At 49.7% G+C, this 23,638-nt stretch overlaps 1 protein-coding gene across 1 annotated transcript; it reads right to left on the bottom strand.

The window, feature by feature from the left end:
- Positions 1-1,139: 1,139 nt before the first annotated feature.
- Positions 1,140-22,468, bottom strand: AQP4 (aquaporin 4). The gene is made up of 5 exons (XM_032960701.2): positions 22,384-22,468; positions 19,098-19,475; positions 13,863-14,027; positions 8,475-8,555; positions 1,140-6,567 (listed from the first exon to the last, which is right to left on the bottom strand). The coding sequence occupies exons 2-5, from the start codon at positions 19,464-19,466 to the stop codon at positions 6,250-6,252; spliced, it is 933 nt and encodes a 310-aa protein (XP_032816592.1). The 5' UTR covers positions 19,467-19,475; positions 22,384-22,468; the 3' UTR covers positions 1,140-6,249.
- Between the last annotated feature and the right edge of the window lie 1,170 nt (positions 22,469-23,638).

Genomic DNA, 23,638 nt, shown 5'->3' with positions numbered 1-23,638 from the left:
TGGCAGCACTTGCCCTCATCGCCTGTGTAGGCTACACGGGGGTTCTTTGTCTTTGTTCGTAGGGTGATGATATTATTCGCTAACAGAATTTGCCGCAACAGTCTGTTAAAGGCTATACGGGGGATCTTTATATTTGCCTTTGTTCGTGTAGGTGCTACTCGCAAGCAGGACTTTCCCCAACAGTCTGTTCAAGTCCATATATAGAAAAATATATTTATACATATTTATCCCTGTGTGAGCACAACCATGAATAGTTGACACGGGGAACAAGTCGGGGGAGGGGGGGGGCGCGTCTTACTTTCCGGCGCGTACCACGATCCCGAGACGATCGCGCTCCACGTGTGCGGCCACACGAAGCTCGATGTGGCTGAACGCCTGTTTGGAGTGCGAGGTTCCAGTGCCTGCCTGCTCCGAGATCAAAAGCTGGAGTTTCATCGGCGTTGGGGTAGCCCCCCCCCCTCCCCATCCATCCAACAGTGGATCGACCAAGGTCTACTAAACATTATTATTATTGAGTTAATAGTAATGGGACGCCCCCCCCTCTCCCCCTGCCTTTGTGTCATTCAGTTGAGTTTAATTTGCTATTTTATGGCCCCCCACAGAGGGGGCACTTTGGGGGGGGGGAGGGTGGTGGGTGGCCACTGGCAACCATCTCTCTTCTGGGAATTTGTAAGAATTAAGTAAAAAGTTCGTTCCATTTATAACGTAACTGAACGGTCGTTGATCTATTCATTTGAGTGTGACTCACTGTTGATCACGGTAAACAACACAATTAAAACGAAATCGCAATTTGCGTGTGTGTACTTGCCTGAGGCATTATTCAAGTTCAGAATTTGAATCTTTATTTACCCTGGAGAAAATCGACGAGCTATGAAGCTCTTTGCTTTTACAGACATCCAGTTCGTTGCCTCCTTTAAGAAAAAAACGGGTCATTGCGCAAAACGGTCCACTCTAGTATGTATGCATGTTGAACTTCTTTCGCACCGTACGTAGCCAGCCGCGTTAATCGGAGGTGCAGAAGTAAGGACAACAAACCAAACACAACACAACGCTATTAAACATCACAACCCTCCACGCGTTTCATTTTCGTCACTACATAGCGAGCTCTGCATTTAATAATCACACGGCACACACAATCATTAAGCCAAACGCGTGACGCCTGAAACAGCGTTGAACGCATTTATTTATATTTATTACACGTTTTTGTCGTCTATATATGTAGAAAATGTATTCATAAATAAGTACGCGTCAATTAACGTACACTCCTCTCTCACCCAGCAACGGCAGTCACGTGGGGCGTAATTAACGTGATGGATGCCTTTTGTTAATCGACATCTAATGCAAGGTATATTCAAGAAGAACACATTCCTGGACGCATTAAGTAAATTAGAAGTGAGCTCGCTGGGAGAATAATGGGGGCGGGAGACCTCATCAATTCCAACGTCGTGAAAATGGGCGACATGCAACCGTCCATAGTTTTTTGTTGCCTTGCACAGAGAGCGTCTCGATAGCTTTCTGGAGTGTGCTTACCAAGAGCATGCGGACAAAATCCAGCAGCGTTTGCCTAACAATACCGACTGCCGGTGAGGCCTCGAACGTGGTAAAACTGGCACGGAGTTTTGCTCGTTTGAACAAACGCTGCCGGATTAATATCGGCCCAGAGAAGCCGATATTGGCCGATGGACGAACACATTTAGATATGTGTTTTCTTACTTGTGGACTCACAGAATGGAGTTCCGCATATACAGTACATGGCTTTTAATTGGGGTGTCGTGAATAATCCATGCTTTCATTGATATTGACGGTAAACAATGTGATGTAATAATCGATTGTTCGCGTCTCGTGTGTATATATTGACTTCAAGCAAACAATATACACACATAAAGAAAAAGTGTGTATATTGTTTGCATTGCTATTGTCTCATGTGTTCGTTATGCTATATTGCTTACAGTTTTGCATGCATCAACAAAAATCCTTGATTTTCGGACAGCCGCAGACGGAGCGTCATGTATAGCGGCCCTTCATGATCGATGGTATTCGATTAATTGATGCAATGCTACATCACCATAACTGATGCAAAAAGACAAAGATCCCCCGTATAGCCTTAGCAAACTGTTTTGGCAAGTGCTGTTAGTGAGTAGCAGCGATGAAGGTCGGCAAGGTACACGAGCGTGTGGGGTGGCCATCTCCACGCCCGACCGCCTTTGTCTCTCCATTGGCGATGTTTACACAGCACACCAGGTACTCATTTGAGGCTGATTCGAACTAGAGGAGGCTCATGACCTGTTCATATAATCATCACTGGAGTTGACTTTGAGCGAGAATTGAACTCGGGTGGCCAGGTTCGGAGCGCTGCATTGATAACCGCTGAGCCACCGCTCCCCACATCTGATGCAACGCACATACATACACAAACACCGATTATCCCGTTCGATTATGAAATGCCAAATCTCTCAACAGGTAGTCTTTTTTTCCTGAGTGCCTCCTGGGTATTCATACCTCGATATGACAGTGTAAGACATAACTTTACCTGCAAGTTGTGCAATGTTGCATTGGTTCATCAAGGCGCCGTGCATAGCATAGGGGCCGTCCATAAATGACGTCACGTGATTTTGGACGATTTTTGACCCCTCCCCCCCTTCGTCACACGGCGTCACAAAAAGTCAGACCCCCCCCCCTCAAATATGACGTCACAAAGCTCTGCCCCCCCCCCCCCAAAAAAAATGCTTTAAATCGCTTTAAACTATTGTCTTTAGATCATCAGGCCTCCTTTGCCAGTACCAAAATGTAATAATAGGGTTTCCCCCTTTTTTCTGGCAACAAAACTGAAACCTTTTTTACAAGGATTCATGTCTGCATTAACCACAATACCTGCAGTCAAAATGCAAACAAAACACATACTCTGATAATATATGCATTGTCCTTGAAACTGATTGGTCCACACCAAGGGACGGCTTTCTTTTGAGCCTCGACTCAATTGGTGCTCGACCAGATGTACGCCTTTTGGCGTCAGATGTACGCCTTTTGGCGTCATCTGGTCGAACACCAATTGGGTCGAGGCTCAAAAGAAAGCCGTCCCTTGGTGTGGACCAATCCGTTTCAAGGACAATGCATATATTATCATAGTAAGTTTTTTGTTTGCATTTTGACTGCAGGTGTTGTTAATGCAGACATGAATCCTCGTAAAAAGGTTTCAGTTTTGTTGCCAGAAAAAAGGGGAAAAAACCCTATTACTATTGTTATTGTAGTACGTATTTAATGTGGCGCTGCACTCCGATGTTGTAGGAGAAAACATTTATTAAAAAGTCTATTTAATTAAGTAGAACGTGTTGTCTATATTTCTTTAAAATTGTGCATTAGGATGTGACGTCACATTTATCAAACCCCTCCCCCTCGTAACACATCGTCACAAATGTCTGACCCCCCTCCCCTAGGTGCGTGACGTCATTTATGGACGGCCCCATAAGCGAACACGTGGCCGCCATGCTGAATTGGCTTGGGACGTTTCTCCCACCACTTTTAAGCTCCTTTCTTTTGAAAGGAGCTTACTTCAGTTTGACTGTCAGCGGTGCCTCTGGTTATTTACATCGAATCGTATCACGTGCTATTCATATTCTTGTGTACGGCAAAATGTTCGGGAGCTAAATGCCAATGTCGAGGACTGCGAACCATGACGAGAGGGCTCCAGGAGAGAGAGAGAGTTCGTGTAATTTTTCTGCTTCTTTGTTGAAGAAGTGCACCGCATTCATTGACTAACGGTGGTCCACAGTTTTGGCTTGCATGGCCACAATCGCACTTACCATGGCCTGCGTCTAAAATTTTCCATTTACGAAGGAGATGCGCGGCATCGGCCTGCTGATGTTCCGATGCGGTCGATGGTTACCCCACTGGTGTCACTGAGGGATGTCAAAGTCAGGAGATGCGACCATTTGGGTCTCGAATGAGGCGTTTTATTCTGGACGTCGGCGTGCCACCATCACGCAGCAATAACCTCGGCCTTCTAATTGCCGTGGTGCAAAATGGGAATCTTCAAATCGCGATTTCGTAAAATCTACACGTGCTCGCGATGTAAATTCCCACCAGTCACAGCTGGGAGCTCTAAAGCCCTCTGTTTGACATCAATCTTACAACTGTAGATAATGTGGGGATGAAGGTGATCGGGACAGATACATGCATGATATCCCCGACCAAATATACATTGTGCATGTAAAGTATCTCCCTGCCGCAGAAACTAAAATCTAACAAGACTTAGCAAGTTAATAATAGCGTTACCTAATAATATGGCTCTAAACCCGTTCATTGTATTCCATGTATGCGCAGCAGGCTACACCCTTTGCATTGGGTAATAAAAAAAAAATCTGCCGAGGAAAGAATATTGAACAAAAACAGAGACGTGCTCAACGGCAGCGGTGCACACGAATGGATTAACTTGGCTGCCCATTGCTCACCGTCGCGCAACGCAGCGACAAGCTGGGCGCCCGTTTCCCGTCGGCAGCAGCGTGTCAGCTCGGCGCTTTAGCAACCGAAATGACGATCGCTCCCCCGTTAACGCCCGCTGGCGGGTCGGGCACGTCACAAACGACCTTCTCACAAAACCTTGAGGTCGCGCGCCCATACCAGGCGTTGAAGCGTCACGCTCGTCTCTCTGCCACGCGCGTCACGCAGCGGCCTAGCTACTGGGTGAGCAGGCGGTGCAACTGCACCGAGGCCCACGGGCTAAACGGGTTGCCCAGATGCCAGGGCCCATGCTGGTGACGCTACTTCTCCACTCGCGTAATTTGACAAGTCTGTTGAAGTGGGTTTGCTGGTCCGCGTTCTCGCAATTGATTTTGAGAGGTGACCAAAGCGCTACACGAAGCGGACTTTAAAGACCACGGTGGCTTGAGGTTCAGGTTCACCCTGACCCAAGACCTCCTACCCCGTCACCTACCAACTCCGCGAGTCGTCACTATTTAGGGGTCATGATTCAACTCAATCACTCGGGGGGCATTGTTCTTTTCCGGCTCGGTTCGGACTCCTCGTCGTTTGCTTTCCATCGTTTGTACAGTTCAGTTCGCCCCCTTAAACATCGTCGCAATCCGTAAATAATCGATTCCCGCATGCCACCACTTCGATGCGCGCACGATAAGACAATTTTTGTTCGCCGACAAAGCGATGCACCGCCATCCACCCCAGTGAACGTGTCCTGCCCGTTACACGTCAAGTGAAAGCACTTTTTTTAAACATACGTAGTAGCACGAGCGAAATAAATAAATAACGAATGCTCCTCACCAACGCTGTCGCAGTGTGGCCCAGTTTAAAGGGAGCACAGACAACATATGCACGGGGTCATGATGCGCCCAACGGTCAAACAAACATTAAACAAATGTTAAATGCTAAACTGAATGAGTAACGGCATGGACTCTAACGTCTATCGTGCATTCCGCTCTGGCTCCCACCCGCTGTGTATACTATGGAAATGATGCCCATTGCTTCGTTGTACAGAGTATTTTTTGCGGCAATATTTATTGACTACGGCCATAAACGCATGAAGCAGGGTGGCCGAGCCTCCAGCAGGGGGGAGGGGCTTAGAACCCCCCCAGCCCCCCCCCCCCCTACTGAGCCTCTAGCAGGGGGGGGTCAGAACCCTCCAGCCCCCACCCAACTACCCCCACGGGGCCATTCCTCACACGTAAACAAGTCTACGCAGGTTTACGCTTTAAAAAACAAAACAAAAAAGATGACAAATCTCAAATTAAAATCTGGCCTGGCAATATCGCAGTGTTATTGATAATCGTGATCGGCGTTTAGGTTGCGTGTGGCGAGCTAGGGCAGGTGGAACAGCGGCAGTGAGAGATCGGCTCGCAATCGGAAGTTTGCGAGTTCAAATCCCGGTTGGGGGGGGTGGGAGGTTGACTCAGCCCATCATCCCTCTGGGGTGGATACAATAAGTACCACTTTGTGATGAAGTCAACAGTGGTCGTCCTATGCATTGACTCGCCCTCCCGCGCCATAGGAATATGGAATTTCCACCACTGCTTCAGGACTGTGAACAGACGAGCGCCGCCTGGACGCTCCTTTGGGCAAGAAATCACTTTTATATATTTTTATATTATTTTTTTGTGGAAGGTTCAGAAGCCTCGAGGATGCCCGTTCGGAAAAAAAAGTTACAAATGCCACCTCTCACACGGCGGTCTCTCTGATCGCCGCAAAGCGAGCTTGCAGCTCCTGTACGATGGCCCTGTACCCACGCTCGGCGGGGCCTCGGAGTCATGCGCTGGACGATCCCGGGTCTCCAGCCACGTTGCCGTGGTTGTGGCCGGTGCCGCCGTTGTTGTTGTTGGGCTTCGACTCGGGGCGTTCGGCGAGGTGCGACGAGCCGGGCTTGAACACCAGGTTGCCGTCTTCGCGCCCGCCGCCCGCCTCCTCCATCTCCACGTACTTGGCGCCCAGCGATTGCTGGCGAGCGGGAGAGGCTCGGGAGAAGGCCTCCTTGAGGCGGCGCTTTATCTCGGGGTCGGGGCACAGCAGGTACTCGTAGGCGGCGCCGGCCAGCACGGCCCCGAGCATTGGGCCAATCCAGTACAGCTGCGCCGGGGACGGACGGACGGACGGACAGACGGACGGAGGGAGGGAGGGAGGGAGGGAGGGAGGGAGGGAGGGAGGGAGGGAGGGAGGGAGGGAGGGAGGGAGGGAGGGAGGGAGGGAGGGAGGGAGGGAGGGAGGGAGGGAGGGAGGGAGGGAGGGAGGGAGGGAGGGAGGGAGGGAGGGAGGGAGGGAGGGAGGGAGGGAGGGAGGGAGGGAGGGAGGGAGGGAGGGAGGGAGGGAGGGAGGGAGGGAGGGAGGGAGGGAGGGAGGGAGGGAGGGAGGGAGGGAGGGAGGGAGGGAGGGAGGGAGGGAGGGAGGGAGGGAGGGAGGGAGGGAGGGAGGGAGGGAGGGAGGGAGGGAGGGAGGGAGGGAGGGAGGGAGGGAGGGAGGGAGGGAGGGAGGGAGGGAGGGAGGGAGGGAGGGAGGGAGGGAGGGAGGGAGGGAGGGAGGGAGGGAGGGAGGGAGGGAGGGAGGGAGGGAGGGAGGGAGGGAGGGAGGGAGGGAGGGAGGGAGGGAGGGAATGCAGACACCAAAGATATAGAGGGCTTGGTGAACGTCGTCACAAAACAATGCGAAACTGGCGATCTATAGGGCCAGAAAATGTGCAATTGAAGGAAATGGCTCATCGAGCCACCGTCACATCGTCAGGGCCCTGATTTATGCCGGGAATTTGGCTGGAATTTGGCTACGCTCAGTTGGCGGCGGGGGGTGGGAGGGTGTTCCATCCTTTTTGACGCGTTGGGCTACAGAGAGTGATCTCTGTGTGATGTGACTGATGGCTGGGATCGAGCTATGAGTTTTTTAGGGTGTTTTTTTGGTGTGTCTGTGAACACAGTAGTACACTATGGGAGTTATGTTACACGGGTAAAAGGTGTAATTAATATTTGTTGTGTTTTTTTTTTATCAAAAAAGGGCAATAAAAGCCAAGTGCCGAATAACCGAGCATGTATTTTTGTTTCGTCTGATCGACAAAAAAGGAGGGAGGGGTGCACTCGCGGGGAGAAGAGGTTTCCTTTGTGTGCTTAACCAGGGAAGCCTCGCCAAGTTTGAAAACACTTACTAAATTGAGATGATAATAATAATAATGAGAGAATAGTAATAATAATGATAACTAGCACTGCCCACGCATTTGTGCGAGATGCACGGCCGGTGTTGGTGGTTGGTGGGGGCGGGACGTCAGCGTGACGCAGGAACACGGCTCAACGCGGTTGGACGCAGGTGACGTCATCACGCAGATGTGCGCGGTGATGTCACCATCGTGCAGAACTAGCACTCAGTGCACCAGCCAGCCAGCAAAACTTTTTTTCTGACATAGTATGATAGAATTTAATCATTTTCAAAAAGCATTGCTGAATCTCAAGATACTCTCTTTCAGCAGGATACTGCATTGGGATAACAAAGCAATTTGTTTATTTAAGGAAGGATTGGTGAGTCTCAAAGACTCGTTTTTAAGAATGTCATAAGCTGGAATTATAATTATGTGATTGGTTTAAGGATTTAGCAACACAGCATTGACTCTCAGGATTCATCTGCATTGAGATAATAGTATTTGCAATGATCCAGATTTATTTTTAAGTTCGGCCACGTTGTAGTTTTTTTATGCCAAAACATAAACGAAGATATTATTGATACGTGCCAATGCATTCATAACATTCTGACTAATAAGCTGACGGATCACGACAAACAAAGCACATTATCGTTTTGGCCCGCAGACACCCCAAGAGCCGAGTGTAAAAAAAAAGAAACGCTAAAATGTCTCTCAAAACTGTAGCACCTTTTTCCCACCAGAGATCACACCGACACTGCTCACGGCTCCTCTGTGTGGGTGGGCGCACGAGGGGGAGGGGGTCACGGGGGGAGGGGAGGGTGGGAGCACTTGGGCCTTGAGCCGACGGGTGCAGACGTACCCAGTGATGGTCCCAGTTGGCCGACACGATCGCGGGTCCCAGCGAGCGAGCAGGGTTCATGCTGGCGCCCGTGTATGGGATCTGCCCAATAGATGTGGTTGGCGGAGGAGAGGGGAGCAGAAACGGGGGGGGGGGGCGGGTGGGGGGGTGGTAGAATGGTGTCAGAGGGTTATGGGGGGGGGGGGAGTTCGTTATAATTCGTGCAGCTATTGAGTGTCCAGGCAGTCCAACTACACTGAGGTAAGGCCCACTGAGCTATATAGCTCATTTTCAGAAGCAGCCTGGCCACAAATGACAGCTCAACGAAGTGGCTTATCACGTGGAAATTTACAGCACCCAAACACTCGGAATGCATGTCAATTCTAAATGTGGAGGGAAAAACCGGACGACCCGGAAAAAAAAAAAGACACGTGGCAATGGGGGAGACCACGCAAACTCTAGGGTCGGGAACGAACCCACGGACTCCTGCATACCAGGCGAGGCAGTTAACATCTCGCCACCGCGGCGCCCCACAATTTGTGTAGGAGAGCACCCAATGTTGGGAGGCGAACGACGCATCAATCTTGGACCGCCGTCATTCTCTATCCACTGCCGGGCGAAAACATTCCCAGGGCGACTCTGTCGCCACCCACTCTCCAACACAGCAAGCCTCTTTCTGCGCGTGCCTCAGATGGCATCGTTATACACGCCCACGGTAAACCAGGTATTCTCTGCCGAGGAGACAATAAAATCTCGACAGGCTCCCGATGTGTTAAATATAGGCACAAACTGACCAAATCACTCAATCCGCGGTGCTTAAGTGGGAGTGCACGCTCGTTCTCACGAATGGAATTCTACAATTGCTTTTTCGAAATTCGAGTTTATCTGCAACCGTCACTTAACGTTGAGTACAGAACTGTCTTCTGATCGCTTGATTTTCTTTTTCCAAGTGAGCACTATGCCCTTTTTGAGTGATGGTGTGGGGCTAAGGGTGCCACGGTGGCGAGATGTTAACCACCTCGCCTGGTGTACGGGAGATCGTGGTTTAGATCCCGACCCTGACGCCCCCTCGGTCACGTGGATTTTTCTCAGGGTCCTCCAGTTGTTTCCCTCCACATTTAGAAACATGCGTTTAGAGAATTTTGGCTGCTATTAATTTCCACTTGATAAGCCACTGCGTCGAGCTATCATTTATGGTCAGGTCGCTTCTGAAAAATAAGTGTGAGCTTTAGCTGGAAAAAAGATACAACATTATTTTAGCTGTATTTGTATATATTTTCAGTGATTTATTTACCTTTCCTATGCTTTGCACTCCTATCGTGTTTGTGTACTCATTGTTGTGTAACATTCTGACCCGCCCCTACCAGACGTCTGTGAAAAGAGATCTTTATAGCTCATCGGATTCCTCCAGTACAAATAAATATTCTGATCCATCGACGTGCCGGTCGGCATGGCACGCCTTTCGAGAACTGCTCGCCTCGCTATGTGCTATCATTAAAGATGGCCGAAAATAATTTGCATACACCATATGGTGGGGGCCACGCGCTAGTTGGCGGTAAAGATTCACAACGTTTTCAGGCGGTGCTCCTGTTGTATACCGTGGGGTGTCGTCGTCGTTCATACAAATTGCATCTCCCGCTCACAAATTTGCCAATTAAGATATTTTCAGCCAGTTATTGAGTGTTTATGCAGATTGGGGGGGTGGGGAACCAGAGCATCCGGAGAAAAGTCATGCACGTGAGAGGAGCAATACCCTATCCCATACGGAAAAAGGACGGATGATATTAGTCCACGCTTTGCCGTACCGCCTTCTCCTGGCGAGCCATTGCATGGCGCCTCGACACCCACGGGGAGCTACGCAAAACACGTGCGTAATCCACCAACCCTCGCCCGCACAGTGCCGGTTTACAGGCGCGCAAGAGCCACCACAGAAACTTGAATCGCGTGAGGACTGTACGCAATTTCGCTGTGTGTGCGGCCCAGAAACACTTGAAGGTCAACAGGTGACTCAGCGCGGTGGGAATTAGGGGGACACGGGGCGTGCTGCCGGCCCAAATTGATTCCCCTCGAGTATCCAATCAGAGCAGCTGCGACGCTCTCGGTGACAGATAAATATCGGTTTGCGGGACATTTCAAAGTGTGGCCGTGGGCCATAGGTTTCCCCACCCCTAGCCTTATTGTAATAACAATTACAACAATTGTGGGTGTAACGATCCAGGCCTCCTCCCCCCGCGCTCGGACGCCCGCCACATCTCTGCCGATTCACCGATACGTAGCGGCCTCTTGTGGCTTCAGGGGTCATGCGAGAGCACAGCAAACGCACGTCGTGTTCGAATGAAAAATAAAACCGCGCGGTTCTTAAGACACGTGACTTGACGCCCATACTGTGACGGCTCTCTGGCAGGGGGCGAAGCTCCGCTCTCCCGAGCGATTCCGAACTAACGCTTCGTCTCGTGACGCCACTCCCGTTGGCACAAATGGGATTAAAAAAAAATAATAATGTGTGTGAAAGAGGACGACTACTTTCGTGTTTAAAGAAAAAAAAAATCATGAAGCCCCATGCGCGTGCTCCGATGTAACACCTCGTTTAGATTCGCACGTGGTGCGGGGGGGGGGGGAGGCGTGGGGGGGGGGGGTGATTGGAAAGGATGGCGAGTTAAAGGGGCGCGGTGTGGGGAGTAGGACGAGGAGGGTGGATGGGGGGAGGGGGGTAGGGGGATTTGAGGGGGAGGTAGGATGAACCGCGGAGGAGTCGAAGGAAGGGAGATTACCAGTGGCCGCTTGGCAGATAAAGGGCAAAATCGAGCGGGTCGGTTACTAGGATGAGACGTGATGCTGTGATCGCACGGGAAATTAAGTGCCGGTGCTCTCCATTCGGCGCTCGCCAAGAGGGGCGAGGGGGAGGCATCGCCAGAGCCCTCCCTTCCGCCGGCTCCGGAAGCGACAGGCGGCTAAATGAACTTGAGCCCAATTGAGCAGGCGGCCAAGTGAAATTGTAATCGCCTTGAATGGATTTAGACCGGTCCGTTAGTAATGTCAAAAAACTGGAATTTGTCAAACGTTACTTACTCTTTATTTTTCCCCGCCCAGCGGACGGCGTTTAATTGCTTTCACCGTGCACGCAACTATCGATCGATTTGATCAACATGCAAAGTATTGTAATTATGACTGTAAGCATCGATTATGTGCGTACATTGCGCGAACGTTTCTCTCACGTAACTCGATGCACTAAGCGTCGCACACCACCGTTCCAGCCCTGTAAGCAAGCGCCACCGAAAAACCTGATCGTCCACAAATTTCACATTTTCAACGGCGGCACGGGACCATTTCCAAGTGGCAACTTCTCGGCGCATTTCCGCAGAGGCCCTGACCCCCCTTGACCTATTGCCGGTTTCACACCACCTCCATGCGAGGGACATTGGCGATAGCTGTGAGCACCTCTTTAGTCGGCCAGCATGCTAAATCAGAACACCCAGAGTCATCATCATCACCACGATCCATGGGCAGATAGCCAGTAGGTGTCCACTGCACATTTCGTAATTAATTTCCACTTTCCTCTGTCTTGTGCCAATATGCTCAATTAGTGCCACATCTTCCTGGCACCAATCTGTCGTGTCGTCGTGAAGACATTCTCCGTTAGGTCTTCCTTTCTTTCCGGTTCCTTCCATTTTTGTGAACAACACACGATACATTTTCCTCTTGTTGCCCATCCTACGTAGGTGTCCAAATAGTTATTTCTCATCACTGCCTGCATCATCAGGTTGTCTTCTTCTATGTGCAACCTTTATCTTCAATGTTAGTCACTCTTTTGGTCCAGTATCTTTCTGTCGCTATACATATCGAATGCTGATATCTTATCTCCGTTTTTCAATGTCCAAGTCTCGCAGGCATACAAAGCTGTACTGATGTTCTTAAGATGTTCAGTTTGGAATTGTAGCTAATTTGCTTGCTTCTACAGATTATATTGAATCCTGCCGTTACTCCTTTTGCCTCTGCAATCCACGCTCTTGTGTATTTCTGTTGGTACACCCACTATCGACGGAGTGGCGGACAAAGGAGGGAACACACAGGGGAAGGACATCCACGTTGGAGATGGAATAATAGAATCGGCTTCCATCCAGTGCCTGCACCCGAAATTATTTAATCGCGTGTGTCCTGGTTCTCGGCTGCCACTTTGTTATTAATATTCTTAACCGTCGTCCATCGAACCTACTGATGACACGTCCTGCCCAAGTCCATTGGCTTTTATGAAACTAATTCTGGCGGGGATGACACCCGAAAAAGGACAGAGGGCAAACTCTGTCGTACGTAGCCAACCTAGCAGCACGGTTGGCTACGTACGGTGCGAAAGAAGTTCAACGTACATACACGCATACCGCCCAGTCAAACTGAAAAACGTTCAGCTGGCAGGACTGAATAAAAGCCTCGTCTTCACTTAAAACAAGTGTTATCATTGAGTGTTGGACAAACATTATCCCCCTTGTAGGTTCATGTGGTGTAACCTCCTCTTGGAACGCATATTTGTTTTTGTTTTTAATTAGACAGCAAAGGCCAAATAGACACTCAAGTGAAAATACGTTTTAAAATCCTATGAAAAAGAGAATTACTTTTGTTTTAATTGTCTTAAAAGGTGCAGACATTTTAAACACGTGCAAGTCACTCCCTCTGATGCTTATGTTTCCTGAGAGCCCTAACCCGGATGGAAACGGCAGTCGGGCTACTAAAATGAATTATGCTCATGGTGTTTTCTGGGTAAACTTTCGCTCAACAAATTGGCGTTGTGTAGGAAGGGAACGAGGCCTCAGAGGATCTCTAAGACTGTCGGCGACCTTGGACCGTATTTGATCTGCGACCGCATTTGCCACCAGAACCACATAGCGCTGAGTCTCATTTGGACACGTAAGCGTAGCGACCGAGGACGCAGGTATTGCACCTGCACCCAGGCGCAAGCAGGCAGAGGGGCACAGGCGCCGGGCTATGAAGAGTCAGCAAAGTCGGAGGTGGGGGACCCCACGAGGGCCCATGCCAACCACACTACGCCACGCCACTGATTGGCGCCGGAAGCCACGGTGACTAGGAGATGTTAACTACCTCGCCTGATGGGCAGGTGGTCGTGGGTTCGATCCTGACCCTCATGCCTGCTGCAAATGTGGAGTTTGTATGTTCTCCACGTGGTGGCGTGGATTTTTCTCCGGGTCCTCCAGTTTTTCCCTCCACATTTTGACTCAACATCACGCGTTTAAGAGTATTTGGCCTCTCATAAATTTCCATGTGACAACCCACTTCGATAAGCCAGCAGGCCCGCTTCTGAAAAAGAGCTATGTATAGCTCCAGTGGGGGGGGGGGGAGCCTTTGTAAAACAAAACAAAATAGTTTCTAGGTTTTTTTAATTAGCGGGGCGTCGCTTACCGCGAACAGGTGCCCCGCTATCACCGCCACCCCGACGGCGACGGAGCCCGGGATGCGCGGCTCCGGTCGGTTGGGGTCGCACGTGGAGAAGACGGTGAAGGACAGGAAGAAGGTGATCATCATCTCGATGAGCAGACCGTGACCCGCAGACAGCGACTTGTGCAGCTGTGGGGGGGGGGGGGGGGCAGCGGGGAAGGGGAACACGTGTGTGTGAGTTGGGATGGCGTGCGTGTGCGTGCGTGCGTGCGTACGTGTGAATATATTTTGCGGGGCGTGGTGGCATGGCAGGTCGTCAGCTCGCCACGCTGGGAACGGTGTTCGATTCCCGGCTCGCGACGACCGAATAACAGTGGCGAACATCCTGAACCGGTGCTGGGCCTCAGCTTGCAATGAGTACCTGGTGCGGTGTGCAAACGTCAGCACTGGGGAGACAAAGGCGGCCGGGCATGCTGCTTGCTACACCCACCCGCTCGTTTTCCATGGTGGCCTCAATAGGCGCTCGCTAACAGCACTTGTCCCAACGGTCTGTTAAGGCTATGGGGGGGGGATCTTTGTATTTGTAGGTTGTCATGGAAGGAGTTGCTGTGTGTGTGCCGACATGCAGTTACATCTTTGGCATTTGGGGTGCAGTGATGCTGCGAGGCAGGCAGTGGGGGAGTGCGTGTTCCAGCAGGACGCAATGTTGGTGGTCAACCTGCAAAGCAACATTCCACGTGGCCGTTTTTTTAGTTTTGCCTCCAACGTTAACCCCCTTTTGCTCAGTGCGCGCACACATATATACACGATAGTCCTGGCTCACCCAACTTGTACAGGGAACTTTTGTCCATCCACTGTTGTTGTAGTGAGGGACCGTCCAACACAGTGCCGGTGATGGGGGGGTTACCTGACCATACTTCACCGCTTTGCTGATCAGATCTCACCGTGCCAGCTGGTAGGTGGGGAGCATAGTTGCTGGAGCATGGTACTGTACAACAGTAGATATTTCAGCACTATCCTCTGTCACCACGCTGCAAGCGGTAGAACCAAATGCCTTCATCTAACACTAAACTATGTTTTTATTTGACCAGATAAGGCCCACTTGAGCGATACAGCTCTTTTTCAGAAGCGACCTGGCCACAAATGGTTGTTCAACGAAGTGGCTTATCACGTGGAAATTTTAAGCAGCCAAATACCCTAAACGCTTGTTTATAAATGTGGATGGAAAAACCGGAGGACTCGGAAAAAAATCCACGTGACCACGGGGAGAACATGCAACTCCAAATATACAGCAGGTGTCAGGGTCGGCATAGAACCCACGACCTCCTGCATACCAAGCGAGGTAGTTACCATCTCGCCACCATGGCAAGACAAAGATCCCCCGTATAGTCTGAACAGACTCTTGGGGTAAGTGCTGTTAGCGAGCACCTATGAAGGCACCACACGCGGCCGCCTTTGTCTCCCCAGTGGTGACGTTTACACACCGTACCGGGTGCTCAATTGAGGCCGAGTCGACCAAGGGGACGCCCAGGGCCGGTTCAAATAATCGTCACTGGTGTTGGCTGTGAGCGCTAATCGAACTCGGGTCTCCGGGTTCGTAGTGAAGCGTGGCACCCATGGTGGCACCTATGCTGACACACACTCACACGCACCGGGTGACTGATATCAATTCTAATGATCTTGAAGTGAAACCAAAAAATAGGAAAGCTGAATTTGCCCACACAAGTACAGCACAGTCGAATCTGTTACCCTATAAAAAAAAAAATAGACCCGACTTAATTGTAAAACAATGGATTTTGTGGTGCTGCTCTACAGTCTACCTCGTAGGCCCACAGCCTGCAACAACCTGGTTGTCAACGGTATTATTTGGTGATTTCTGCATTGGCACTGGTGCACAGGCACGAGTAACAATAAACTCTACACATTTGTCAATAACACCGTGGTCTTAAAAAGAAAACCATATATATAATAGATGGCGTTTCAGCCAATGGGCCTTCTTTATAGCACAATAAAAAATGGTTTAACGTGATGAAGGGCCATTGTAGCCTATTTATGAAATATGTTACCTTCAAGGCCACAGTGCTATTGACTAACGTTCTGAGGTTGTTGTTTGTCCACAAAGGTGGACCCATCAAATCATTACCCAGGCTCAACCTGGGTAATAATGTGACAAGATCTCATGGGACGGTTCTAGGTGATTTCGTCAGGGGACACTTTCCCTAGAATACAGTTCAGTGGTTGCTGGCTCGTACGGTATTGTAGGTAAGCTATGCAAAGTACAACCACATCCTCAAGCTGCGTTGTACAGTCCTGCACAGATCAAACACGGCAATGGAACGCGTCTTGAGCAGGTAAGGCTTGGTTTAGACGACAGGCTGTTATGCTTCATTACAATTATCTTAAATAATACAGTAATAAATCATCAATGGCGCCTCCTTCGCATAAATAAAAGTATTGTTTTACACATCCCACACAGCCTTCCGAGAGTATATAATTTCAGCAGCAATGGTTCAGGCCGAGCAACACTCTGTACTGATTCTGACATTTATTGTCTCATCAGCAGAGTCAGCCTCTTCTTCGAACCAATGCTGGTGAACTGGACCTTCTCTGTCAGATGTGTGTCCCTAGATGGGCGTTTGGTAAATCGCTAACTAAACCCTGCACATCACTAACCACTGTTTGTGATACTGCGTTTGCAGTGGTGCACAGGCAGAGATAACGAAAACGCAATAATCAATAACAACGCCAAAACTAAAAAGGACAAAACAATATATACAATCGGGGACCTCTCCACGAAAAGGCGCTTCTTATTCTTAGCAGAGAGACCCCTCAGTTATTGATGGAATGTGCCGAGTTTATATACACAAGTAGGCAATAATGATATCTTGCCTGGCCTCTTGCCTAGTGTATAATAATCACAAAACATGTACACCCCTTTCTCAATTCACTGCTGAATGAAGGCCGACCCACGCTTGCTCAGTCACGGGAGTAGTTTGGTTATACTTCACCCCGGTTAATCAGTGCAGGCGAGCAAAAGTTTTGGGAGGGCAGCGTTGGTTATCAATCGCCGCTGGCGTTAGACACGACTGGTGATCGAACGCCGGTGACATTGCACCTTCTCGTCGGCTTAAATGGTGATAAATCAAAGTAAATCTGGTTGCGTTTAGACCTGATTGAATAAAGAGCATCGGCCGGACCTGGTTAAATAAAGGTGAACATTGAATTGAACTGAGCTCGGTTACATAAGAGTAAGAGCCATTCAGTGACACTGTTCACACGAACGTGTCTCAAAACCCATTAAGATGTATACGGATTCATGGCAACCCGCAAGGAGACAAAGTAACTGGAGCTGCCAACGAACGATGCAATCAATCAGGCGCTTAAATAAAGCGTGGGCTCGGACAGGCATTGTTCTTTTACAAGGGCGACGTGGAAGAAGGTAATCTAGCGTGCGGGAACGAATGAAAATCCCAACGCTGCGCGCCAATAGTTTTTTTCCCTCGTAAAAGATGGCTCGGAAAAATCGTTAAAAATATGTGTTTAAAATAGAAATCACGTGCCGCGTTGTAGGAAAATTAATATTGAAACTATACAAGGCTCGCGTTACCACAAATGAATAAAATGCAGTCTACAGTTGAAACGATTGGTTGAATTAATCGACTAAAGTTGTAATTGATTATTTTGTGGTCGATTAAAATTTGGTGGTCGCAACCCACATCTGGCCTCCAGAAGGAGGGAAACCCCCCACAATCCACACCCAGCGCGACAGGCTGACTGTGCCGATGACCTCTCCATGCCCCCCGCCCGCCACCTCCCGTCCAGCGGCACAAGTCGTGAGAGTAATCGTACCGATAATCTGTCGAGTAATCGATTACAGGACTCGAACACAGCAATCAGATAGCCCAGCTCTTAATTTAGTCCCCCAGCACCTTTGCGCCATTTGGGCCAATGTTTTCCAGGAGCTTTAGATTAAACAGAAAACTCCAGAATAACTTTCGACCTTCCCACTACGATCACTTTTTTGCTGTTGTTTAAACCACAGCTGCTGAGCACAGCCACAAAGGCCAGATTAGTGACATAGCCGGTCCATGACGGGTGCGGAGAGATTTTGTGCCAAGCGTATTAATTGTTTTACTACGGACAAACATTATCACTGTTAAACGGTAGCAGGAACTGTGCAATTGACAGTCTTACATGATACTGTCACTGATTGGGTGTTTTGTTGTTGTTGAACATGATCAGATTTTTGTAACCAAATCGAGACTTGGATTCAGGTCGGTGGGGATTGACAGTGAAGTATATGTGCGTTAGGCAGCTAAATGTCTACAACTCTCAGCTTGTTAGTTAAACAAATATGATGCTTGGAGTGTACTGATATCTGCAAATGAGTGAGTGGAAGACGAGAAGGCAATCATAAAGATAAGTAATATTGTAGATGAAACAGATCCTTGCAGGATTGCAGGGTTGATGGTTGAAGGTGTAAGATTGGCTTAAAGGAGCTAAGGGGCCACGGAGCCGGTCCTGATTTTCACGAAACAAAGTATAGCAACTCAGAGTGATTGAACAGCCGATTGTTAATGATAGCTTCCATCACTTTGCATAGATCTGAAGTCAAGGTGATCGGATGATAATTGCACTTACAACGTGGATAAAATTTATTTCGGAATTGGAAGGGCACGAGATAATTTTCCAAGCCGTCGGCAGAGTCTGCGTGCCGCCCGAGAGCTTGAAGAACAGAGAAATCATTCCTCCAGAAGTTCCATGGGACGATACAACCTAAATGTCACTCGAAAAGTAAATTGTGGCGACTAGCTTCACAGGCAAGCTCGGGTCCATACCTGCCCACTCGCCTCAATAAATGAATGACGGACTGATTGGGCACGCAATCCTCACTTTCTTTTCACTTTGCCCAAACACTCACTCTCTTGCGCTCTCTCTATTCTTATTGTTTCATTCACGGATGGATGGGATTTTTGATTAGTTTGCTGCCACGCATTTCCACACGATGCAAGCCGCTTTGTTGACTCTATCAGGTCCCATAGAAAATATCCAATCCCATCTCCCACCGCCCCTCCAACCCACACCACCACCCCCCACACCCCGCCCCTCCCACCCACACCACCACCACCCCACACCCCGCCCCTCCAACGCACACCACCACCACCCCACACCCCGCCCCTCCAACGCACACCACCCCACACCCCCCGCCCCTCCCACCCAAACCACCACCACCCACCACCCCCCGCCCCTCCGACCCACCTGCGTGACCGCCATGTCGCCGCGAGCCTCGGGCGGAGTGACCGCGTAGACGAGACCCGCCGCCGTGACGGCCCCCACGCACTGCGCCAGCATGTAGACCACGGCCTTGGCCAGCGTGATCTTCCTCATGCACGCCATCGCCGCCGTGAGCGCCGGGTTCAGGTGCGCGCCGCTCACGTGGCCGAACGCGTGGGCCGACGCCGCCAGGCTGAGGCCGAAGGCGAGGGCCGTGCGGAGGGGGTCCGAGGCCTGGTCGGGCCACGGCATCGCGGAGCCCAGGGCCAGCATGAGGAAGAGGGCCGTGCCCGCGAACTCGGCGGCCACGCAGCGCCAGAAGGCTTGGGTCCAGACGCCGCGGAAGGCGGTCATGGCTTAGGCCTGCGTGTGAGTGTGACGCGTGTGTGACGTGTGTGTGTGACGTGTGTGTGACGCGTGTGTGACGTGTGTGTGTGACGTGAGTGTGTGCGGTGTGTGGCATATGCATGTGTGTGATTTAAGTGTGATGTGTGTCGCGCGTGTGTGGTGTGATGTGTGTGGTGAGTGTGCATGGTGTGGCGTGTGTGTCGTGTGATTGTGTGTGATGTGTGTGGAGCGGTAGTGTCGCGGTTAGCGCTACGCTGCAATACGAACCCGGCCACCCTCGGGGTTCGATTCCCGCTCACGGCCAACACCGGCGACGTCTTTCTGAACTGGTCCCTGGACTCCCCTAGGTTGACTCAGCCTTAAATAATTACCTGGCATGGAGGAATTGAAAAAAACACTGGCGAGACAAAGGCGGCCGGGAGTGGTTCTGACCACACCACTCTGGCGTGCTTTTTCCCGGGGCCTTGAAATAGGTGCTCGCAAACACAACTTGTCCTGTTTGTTGTGGACTTTATTGACCCCTAACATGGTTTCCCCCTTTTTGCTTAGTCATTTCTGTTTTCACATCCATTATGCAAAAAAACATTACGTTTTGGAGAATAAAATTGCGGATGGGGGGGGGTCACAAGACATCTCGGCCACCCTCTACAATATACACACGTGGGAGGAAACTTGAGATTCCGGAATCTCGACGTTGCCCAAGGTTGTCATTTAGTTTATGATTATAATTATCCCTCTTTTTTTGCTCACTTTGCGTGAGGGTCCTGCCAAGTATAACCCAAAATGGGTAACTTTTGCTGGGAATTTTTTTTAGTTAAGTTTGGCGACAAATTATTCGGAACGTGACACCGTCACACGGGAGAGTCCTATTGACGCGAACGCGGTCACGGCAGCTTCAACATCCACTCTTTGAAGCAAGGTTACAGCAGGTCGGCCGAATGTAACCGAACCCTGAATCGCCAGGGCATGTCACGGCATCTCGAGCGCACAATGTTCCGCACAGATGGATTCAAGGATAAGTTTTGCGAGACGATTCCCACCTATGGCCACCAAGAAGCCCAACGTTCACGAAATTTACACGCGTGTTTCTGTCAAACATAGCCCCGACCGCGCAGGTTATACTGTATCGTCTTACACAATATAGCATTGTACTTTAATTGGTAATAATCACATGCCCCTATACCCTACATACATCAAATACACACGCCACATCATGATACTATAAAATTACAAACCCTTTCAAATTCTACAACCTACAGGTGCCTGTCGGTAACAAAACTCATTCTTTCTAGGTCCAGTCACATCCCGTGACGATCACATCATGATACTATAAAATTACAAACCCTTTCAAATTCTACAACCTACAGGTGCCTGTCGGTAACAAAACTCATTCTTTCTAGGTCCAGTCACATCCTGTGACGATCACATCATGATACTATAAAATTACAAACCCTTTCAAATTCTACAACCTACAGGTGCCTGTCGGTAACAAAACTCATTCTTTCTAGGTCCAGTCACATCCCGTGACGATCACATCATGATACTATAAAATTACAAACCCTTTCAAATTCTACAACCTACAGGTGCCTGTCGGTAACAAAACTCATTCTTTCTAGGTCCAGTCACATCCCGTGACGATCAGCACATAGTCTCCTTTCTCAACCGGTGGCAGCAGGCTGAGTCAGCTTGCTGTCAGCCTCATCCACATACTGCACGGGAGGCTGATTAACTAGGTTCACCTGCGATGGAGATTGTAGTAAACGTGTAAGCATTTAGCACGGGGATTGCATTTGTGCGTTTGACAGCCTCACAGCAATGCGGACAGCATTTTTTTTGGTTGCCCCTGCCCTGAGTGTAACCCAACTCTCCCTCCTGGCAGAACATTTTTGACGGCTAAAGATGATAACGACGAACTTTAGGGATCGTTTTATTTCGATTAAGGGCATAAACTCGACTCTATTTGTGCTAAGTGTCAGCTGTCTATCAGATGCCAAGAGCGTCTTGTATGCTCTAGGGACACGTTCCATTCCTTGGCTTCATATATATACATAAGCACGCCTTGCTTGCTATATTATTAAATACAACGTTTCGGTCGCGAGGCGCAGGGAGGGACGGGACTGACGGTGACATCCAAAAGGACGTGTAACACGTTGCGAGCATTCATCACAAAGAGGTCTCGCGATGACGGCCGAAATATTCGAACGCATAATTCCAATAATCCCTTTTGGTGAGCAAAATAATCGTCGACACATTTTTATTTGTGTTAGCAAGGCCACCACCACCACCACCTTATTTTCTCGAACTGCGTTCGGGTGACGTTATTGTTTCATGCGTTACATCACCCGTCGGTCAGCAACGAAGTGGCTGTCAGGGAGCCATGTTAGGACACCAATGGAGCTATTATTGCACTTTTAAATAGCCCAGGTTGAAAACTCATTTCTTTAGAAACCGATTTTTGTGTCGAGTGTTGTTTCCCTTTCCCCGCCGCGCCTACGATAATTGTCGCGGTGGGCTACGTACGCTGCGAAAGAAGTTCAACGTACATAAACATCTGAATGTAATCTTACAGGTGACACACGGTGTGTGTGTATATATATAGCTATATACAGGAATCGCATGGGTGGAGTTTGGGTGGTAGGGGGGCAAGGAGGGAGCTGTGCCCCCCCCCCTCTTTATACATTTGTTTTCAGTAGTAAAAAATTAAGATTTCAAATAAATACATTATATGCCCCCGCGATTCCTGTGAAGGACAAAGTGAAATCCTGCCCCCCCCCCTCCCAAATATAGAAGTCAAACTCCACTTATGAGTACCGGTGTATACAGGTGCTAGGTACGTGTTCAACAGTTCGCGTTGAAAACATCAAACGTACAGAAGCATCAAACGTCCAGAAGAGACGCGTGGGTTTTATTTTATTATTCCTACCTGGCAGTTGCTGTTGGTGTCGTTGCTTAAATAACGTCTCGCTTGCCCACGGGCGACTGGATAGAATCCACCTGAGAGCCGGAACATATATAGACGCACCCACCCACCCACCCACAGCAGCCCCACCCACACACACACACCTGTCTGACGCAGTTATATCGTTTGAAGGGGAACGGGTTGAAGCAAACACGCGGCTTTTAAAAAAGCAGGCTCATTTTGGCACACGGTATCCGGCAAAACCCGTTGCTCAGTTTTTATTTTATTTTAAAGCACAGGGTTGGCGAAGAAGCTTCCCAACGTGCGGAGCGAAACGTCGGACATCTCTTGTCGGGAGGTGTACATTACCCGCGATGACGTCGTTCAGAAGCGTGGGCATTTCCCAAAGGAAATGCCGAACAAAGGAGTGGCCTAAAAAGCATGTAACTCAACACATTCGTCTTTCAACACTCTTTTTCCTTCAAAGGAAACAAAAAAATATATAAAATAGGTGATGTTGTTGGGCAATGGCCCTCCTTAATAGCGCATGATTGAAAGGAAATAAAAACCACCATCGCGATGTTCCCGCTTGCAATCACACGAGGGCACGGAAATATAACTGCTGCACGTTGGAGAAGATCGTATTGGCTGTAGAAAAGTGGCAGGAATCGTCACAGGATTGAATGACGGCTGGGTGGCCGAGATCTTCACGACGGAGTGGCTGTCAGAGGAGTGGGGAGGCGGGGTGACACGCCCAGAAGGAGATGGAGCGGATTAATTCAACTCGTGCGCTGGAGGCGGATGCATCGTTGCAATCGCGAGGGATGGCGACGGATGAGTGAGGCCCTTCATCCAGCAGTGGACAGATCATGGCTGACGAAGAAGCATGCATCTATTTCAGTGTTCTTCACTAATTTTCAGAGGTGGCCCATTTTGGGCGAGAAGAAGACATCAGCATGTGTGCGCGAGGGCCGCCACACCATTTGAAACCATTGGGGGTTTGACAGCAGCACGACGATAATGATGATGGGGGGATGTTGTCACGATTTGTGTATTTTCGGGGGCCGCACATCAGGGGCCGTACTGAAGGCCACCAGGGGCTGCCAGTGGCCCCTGCGGGCCTTGCAATGGAGAACACTTGTCTGTTTGATCGAACATTCAATTCGGATCGTTCATATACGACTGTTGTTGTGGTGGTGGTAGTTCTGCTGCGTTTGGGGCTGCTGTAAAATTGCCATGGGAGTCACGCACGTGACTTGGGGGAGAAGGGACCGCAAGG

The sequence above is a fragment of the Petromyzon marinus genome, chromosome 25 (assembly GCF_048934315.1).
Source record: "Petromyzon marinus isolate PM22_M1 ecotype Great Lakes invasive population chromosome 25, UKy_Petmar_22M1.pri1.0, whole genome shotgun sequence".
Lineage (NCBI taxonomy): Eukaryota > Metazoa > Chordata > Hyperoartia > Petromyzontiformes > Petromyzontidae > Petromyzon > Petromyzon marinus.
This window is presented reverse-complemented; position numbering and strand designations above follow the sequence as displayed.